The sequence below is a fragment of the Limulus polyphemus genome, unplaced genomic scaffold, assembly GCF_000517525.1.
Source record: "Limulus polyphemus unplaced genomic scaffold, Limulus_polyphemus-2.1.2 Scaffold3312, whole genome shotgun sequence".
Taxonomy (NCBI): Eukaryota; Metazoa; Arthropoda; class Merostomata; order Xiphosura; family Limulidae; genus Limulus; species Limulus polyphemus.
This window is the reverse complement of record NW_013668922.1, coordinates 1-7043: the sequence shown is the minus strand read 5'-3', so window position 1 is coordinate 7043 and position 7043 is coordinate 1. Positions and strand designations below refer to the sequence as shown.

The 7043-nt window shown below is 31.0% G+C and overlaps 1 protein-coding gene across 1 annotated transcript in view; it reads right to left on the bottom strand.

Moving 5' to 3' along the window:
- The window catches only part of LOC106469114 (programmed cell death protein 5-like), a 35672-nt gene extending 29338 nt beyond the window's left edge, over positions 1 to 6334 (bottom strand). The window contains exon 1 of the mRNA XM_013929569.2: positions 6132 to 6334. Within this exon, the coding sequence (XP_013785023.1) occupies positions 6132 to 6203 (72 nt within the window). The 5' untranslated portion in view covers positions 6204 to 6334. The remainder of the gene's footprint in view (positions 1 to 6131) is intronic.
- Between the last annotated feature and the right edge of the window lie 709 nt (positions 6335 to 7043).

Below are 7043 nucleotides of genomic sequence, written 5' to 3'. Positions count from 1 at the left end.
AAGACCATAAAAGATAGATTCACACAGAGGAGAACTTGCTCTTTTTATTGGCTATAAACATGACCACCAGCCAAATAATGTTTATTAACAAACAACCTTGAAAATCAGAGAGAAATAGGAGGGGCTTCTCTGATGGCTTTGACAAATTTAAGACAGAAAATAAGCTCTTTCTGGTGGTTATAAACATGTACATCAGATAAGTTTTGAAAACTGCTTTGAAAGCTAATGACATGCCTGGAGCTTCTGTCATATACTGGATAAATTTACTGATATCTCAGCAAACTGAAAAGTTACGACACTGAGGGCTGTATTTTTAGCCTTGTGTAGATGTTATATTATCCAAGTTATACAAACTAATAGAAGAGAAATGATAGTGCTTGGATGTTATGTGACAACAAAAGTGAAGATTGATATATAATACAAAAATTTGAACTATAAACCCCATTCTGATGCTAATTTTACTGACGTGCATTGATAATAAAGTTGTTTAGAAACATCCAACTGTAAAAAGAAAAAGGAAAAAAAAGTTATAAATTTGTTTAGCATTTCATAACACACAATATTAAAGGATAACAACAGACCTTTTGGTTCATCTGGAACACCTTATCACTAACTAAACACTATAAAACTCGATGCAAGCTCTCATCATTCAAATATTTAAATAGCTTTCCCTTGAATTAACTGCATCTACCACATCTTACACAACCTGTTCCAAAGGCTAACCACCCTGTTAGAAAAATAAAGCTGTCTTAGCTGAAGATGACTCCTACACTGCTAAATTTATATTTGTTTCCTAGTCCTACGATTCTCACTATTAAATACAAAAAAGATGACACATCAACACTATCTATTCCCTTAACAATCTTAAACACCTCAAATAGATCTCCCTAACTCTTCTTTTTTCAAGAGAAAACAATTTGAGAGATTTCAGCCTCTCCTCATATGACAACCCCTCCATTCCAGGCACCATTCTTTGAACCCTTTCCAACCATTCAATATTCTTCGTAAGGTAAGGAGCCCAAAACTAAACACAATATTTCAAATGTGGCCTAACCAATGATAACGTATGCAATGACATTATAACCTTTTTAGACTTATACTTAATATTTCTGTAGATACAACTTAAAATACTATTTACCCTGTTACTAGCAACAGCACATTGCTTGGATGGTTTGAAAGACTGATGAACCAGAACACCAAGATCTTTTTACTTTATAATACTGTTAAGTTTGTTCTCATTAAAATTATACTCATAATTAAAATTGTGACATCCCACATGCATTACATTTCATTGATTATAATTAAAAGACATCTGACATTTATTTGCCCAACTCAATACATAATTCAAATCCTTTTTAAAGCAGCAGCATCCTCCTCACAGCTACCAACACCCAAAACTTTAATGTCATTTAAATATAAATTTAAATAATATATTAACACTTCCTTCATCTATGTCATTGATCTAAATCAAAAAAGCAAATGTCCTAAAACAGAGACCTAAGGTACTCCACTTCTGACATTAATACAGTTTGACTGTACTCCATTTTTAAAAACCCTCTACTTTCTTCTATCTAATAGGTTTTCTATCCCCACTTAGATGTTGCTGCCAACAAAACTATTTGTTAATACATTATGTTTCAAGAATTTAATAAATTCATTATAACTGCTTATAGTCCTATAAGCATGATTGCACAAAACCTTTATTAAATTTGTCTTGAATGCTGTAGGAATAGAACTTGAAAAAATGAACATATACAGCCTGTAACCCAGAAAATATTCTTTTACTGTATGATAGATACATGACTTGAAAATTACATTGTTGGTTATGCATTAAAGTATTCAGAAAATATAATCTCAATGATATTTATGCTTATGTATGATAAATAGATTACACTTTAATTTCTTAAGTGTTACACCAGGTGAAGTTCTGAAAGTGCACCTCTACTTTGCTCGATATATTCTCAAACTACCTGAAAGCTATCTTTGCCACATTTGTAGGTTGTATTCTTCTTGCAAGCATTAATTTGGAAACATAAAAACCATGGTTGTAATTATTTATGTTAACTTCTATGTTATTCTAGTTGTGAAATACATACATTTTAATAACTTAAAATGTAAACAACTGATAGAAGTGCAAAAATGATTTTGTTATTAACTCTTTTTTTTTTTTTGGAACTGAGCTACAGGAATATGTTAACAGGCAATAAACATACTGGGTAACAATTAAATTTCACAATCTATATGACAAATTAGGCAATGATTTTCAAAAAGCGTGATTAAAATACCAAATCTGAAGCACAAACAACTGACATAGTTAACTAAACCTCCTTTACATGTATCTAGCCAATCTGATTCATTAAAATCCCTATACTAACAACTTTATGTGAAAAGCACAGCCATGCTCATTATCTTACTCTTAACATGATACTCCTATAACATCAAAACTACTGGCTACAAGCTTATGTATGACTGCTGGACTAGACCACTTGCTATCTTACAAAGCATAGCTTGTTCCAATGGTTTAAAATTATATGATAATACCTCTACTGGTCTTCCTTACTGTCTAAAATCATCAGGATCCAATGAACCTGGGACTGATTTGGTGTACAGAATGTTTGTCAAACAGAGTGATAAAAACAAATAACTAATAAAATCTAGATTATTGAGTAATAATCTTTCTCATTATCATAATAGGATACCAATTACCTATTCAGTATTTATTGATACCTAAAAGAAAGTAAAAATTAATTTATCTCTAGATTAAAGCAATTATTTAACTGTAGCTTTACATTCAGGAGTTCAGAAAAGTTAGGGTATCCAGTAAAGGTGAAGAGCCCAACCAAAGAAAAGCCACTTTGCCTGACTGAAATTTGAACCCAAAGTTGAAACTATATTCAATAAATATGCTGCAAAATACCAAGTAATTTTGTAAATAAATATTAAAAGCAGATGTAACAGTAACCCTAGTCAAAAGTCACATAACTACAATACTTTAGAACAACCCATAGCAACCATAACATTACAGTACTGTTAGCCACATTTTCCATTACTTCTACGACTCTGATAAAACCAGATTTACAAGTTTCTAAACCTGTGAGAGCCCTATTTATCACCCTACATACAGAAACTCTAACTTTCCATCATTGCACTTAAATTGACAAGGAGTCAGTTTCATATTATGTCACAGAAGTTTTGATAGGTTTGCATGAGCCAAGTAAGAACCTTTTCAGCATATAAAAAATAAATAAATATTTTTTCAAATATATCAATACCAGATCATTGTGTTTATAGGAGTGAATCAATACTATTTTGATGCACAAACAATGTCTTAAAATACAGTAATATCAAAGTGAAATATCCTTCTCTCAACACCTGACATGAGACATGACTAGGGTTGCCATGTTAACAACTATAAAATGAGGAGCACTTTTGTTGGTGTTTGATAATTTTCAGCATTTTCATTAAGTTGGAAACTTAGGTTAAAAAACTATGATGCACCCTATACAAAACAAGAAATAAAACATATTCCATTCTTATCTGAAATAAATGCTACATTTTAGTATTTATCAAGAAAAAGGTCCATAAAATACTAACAGGTGACAACCTTAGAAAACTATAAATTCATAATACTTCAAACATACTGTGATATCATAATTTCACAGAAAACATCTGTGGCTTAACTTACAATACTTTAAAACTGGATCATACTGTCTGTAACACCGTGTCAAGTGCATGGGAATTCTACATTTTTTAAGTTTATGTCTCCTTGAATATATTGCATGGTAAACCTAGTGGGGCATCTGCCATTTCAACCTATCAAGTTGAAACCTCCATGAGTTAGCCAATATTTTACTAAACAGTCATTCTGATGCATATGTTTTATGTAATAAACATGACTACATTCATTTAACTTTTGATTTATCAGAGGGTCACTAGCATGGAATCCTGCTAGATCCAAAACAATGCAAAAACCTTGTCTACTGCATTGGCGAGCTTCACCTAAAAGGTGAGCAACTGAAATGCCAGCCGCACTGACTGTACTCAGATGCATGACAATTTTAAAATTTCTTTGTGTTTTTTCTGGCTCATTATTGTAATTACACACATAAAAGGAAAAGAGAATTTTTAACATGATTTAAATTACTAACGAAGAACAAAATACACGTAAGATTACTGTACTAATAAAATATAATCATAGAGAATCTCTGAACTACTTTTTACAATGTTAATATCAATGAGTTAGTGCTGCACACACCCATGATGTTTCAGGTTGAGCAAAGCTAACTTACATGTCTAATATGCCACATACACAAAGATTACTTATTATTTTGCTTTGGAATCTTGTAAGATATTGTTGAATTGTAGCAATAACATGTTTAATGTGGAAGTAACTAGCAAAACAGTGCTAAAACTATCATAATCCCTGAACAGAATAGAACTGTTCATCCTTAGTAATACTTTCCAAAATGAAAATAATATCTTAAGGATGTCACTCCAAATTTATAATGTGTAACCTTAATTTTGATACAATGGGACACGGTTCCCTTGAGCTATAGAACTTAGGAACATCACTGTACCTGCCTCACTTGAAATGTACATTACTGGGCATAAATATAAGAGACCACCATTCATTCTCGTTTGCAAAAGCTGTCCAGGACAAAATATGGTAATGATATCATTCTGAAACCCTTATTTATTGAAATATTTTAAAGTTATGTTTTTGCTTTAAATGAATTATACAAAATGAGAAGAATGTCATTGAATGTCACTTAAAAAGCAAAAACAATATTGTTCCCATTGAATGACCAGTGAGGCTTCATTAAGAGCACAGCATACAGTTATATTTATTTGATAAATCAATGTGATGGAAAGAGTTTAAACACATATAACTAGGATATCTAGTCTAACCGAATAAGGTATAAGGAGAGCCATAATATTTTGGGGTTTTCTTCTTAAACACAGAAGAAAATAGTGATGACTTGATTCAAGTGTTGAAAATTGTTATGAATTTGTTTTGGTGAGGTGAATAAAATCATTTGAAATACCAAGTTGAGTATTAAGACTGAAAGGTTGAAAATTGAAATCTGGAAGCTCAGAAACAAATATTTTCTACAGCAAAATTATTTTTCAAAATTTCAGTTAGTTATAAACTTGTGGAATGATTTGGCTGATAGTGATATGAACTGAGTGGCCTTCAAACACCTTGTTCTTTGTTTTCAGCAATGAATGTTTCAGTGAGAAGTTTTTTGTGTGTGTGTGACACAATAGTATCATGCAGAGTAATTTTTTAAGCAAACACACCTGGTTGGAAGAATTATAGTAAAATTCCTTCTTTGTTAAAAAAAAAATGAAACATGTTATGACTGGATTTGTGAAAGTACCTCCTATAAAACGTACGATGGTGTAAGGCAGATTATAATACTTCTACTCAACAGTACTGGTTGTAATATTAATTAACATAGTAATATTATACTGTTATAAGTATGTTAGAACAATGACTAATATTATTTCTACAAACTTTTATTCAAATATTTTTGTTTCTATATTATTATTTAATTTCTAGCTATCAAGATTCATCAAAATTTCAAGGAATTTAATACTAATACTGAGTAAGAGCTACAAGTATTAGTAAAACATTTTTTAAAAATATTTTTATTATTTTTTGCCAGTGTTGAAAAATGTAAATTTCCTTTTTATTCTATTCATTACTAATACTATGAAATTAGACACTAGTACAGTAACAGGTAAAAACTTTGCACTACATCTTTACACCGTAAATTACAGTTACACTACAGTTAAGATAGTAGAATTATATTTATAGTTATACTGTTACTATTATTATTGCAGGTTTTTTCATGTCTTATTGTTCAGTGTTTACACTTTTAAAGCGGATCGCGAAACTAAAGTCCTTCTTTTATTACTAATACTACTAGTAATATTAATAATTCTTAATATTTCAAACCTGATTTGGTGTTTTACAATTTACTGTAATACTATTAATAATAATAATATTATTATTACTGGTAGTTGTACCAAAGAAGTAATACTACTGTGTGAGTCTTAACCGTGAGTTAACATTAATAACAATAAACTGAGTTAAAGAGTGGTAGTAGTATAATATTATTACTTACAGTTACACCATATTGCTCTTGAAGTTCTGCCATTCTTTGTGCTCTAAGCGCTTTTAATTCTTCGTCTTCCATTCTAATATCCTAAAAGTATTAATTCTAATTCGTTGAAACTTTATAATTTGCTATTTTTGGAAAACAATTCAAACCAACACCACACTCGCTATTGCTAAACAAATATGTCCACAGATGGCTCTTTGCAAATATCGAGGAAGACGCGATATAATTACAAAATTATAATCACAAAACGAGAAATACAATTAGAGTATATGTTTATTTTATGAGAAATAAGACTACGACAAAGGCAACAAAACAATTATAAAATTACTATGAAACTTCAAAATGGACACTAGTTTACTCTGTTACTATGCGGATCAGTGGTAAGCTTATGAGCTTAAAATTGTAAAAATCAATGTTCGATACCCACAGTGGATACAGAGCAGCTAACCCAAAGTGTAGCTTTGCACTTAAAAACTATTTTGCTGACGATTATACATGTATGCAATTGAGATGAAAAATACAAAATGCATACTTAAAACAATTTTTGTTGGCATAAGTAAGAAGGCAAAATAATGTTAAACTAGTAAATACATTTATAATAATAACAGTATAACATATTTCACTCATTAGTTAATTCACATAAATCCGTTAATCGTCCTTCTTAATATAATTGTTGGATCAAGAAAGTTTTAACTCAGAAGACTGAACCAAATCGTTTGTTAACAACATGTGCGCCGGATCAGGTTCGACAGCAGCCGCACCAACATTTTGTCACAGTAGCTGAGGGATCAGTTTATAGATGCCTTGGACAGTTCACAGCTGAAGAAAGAAGTGAAGCAAGCACACCCCACTACTATGCATGATGCAACGGCCAGAGCTCTTGAATTCGAATCCTACGTTAAGTCCAGCACAGAG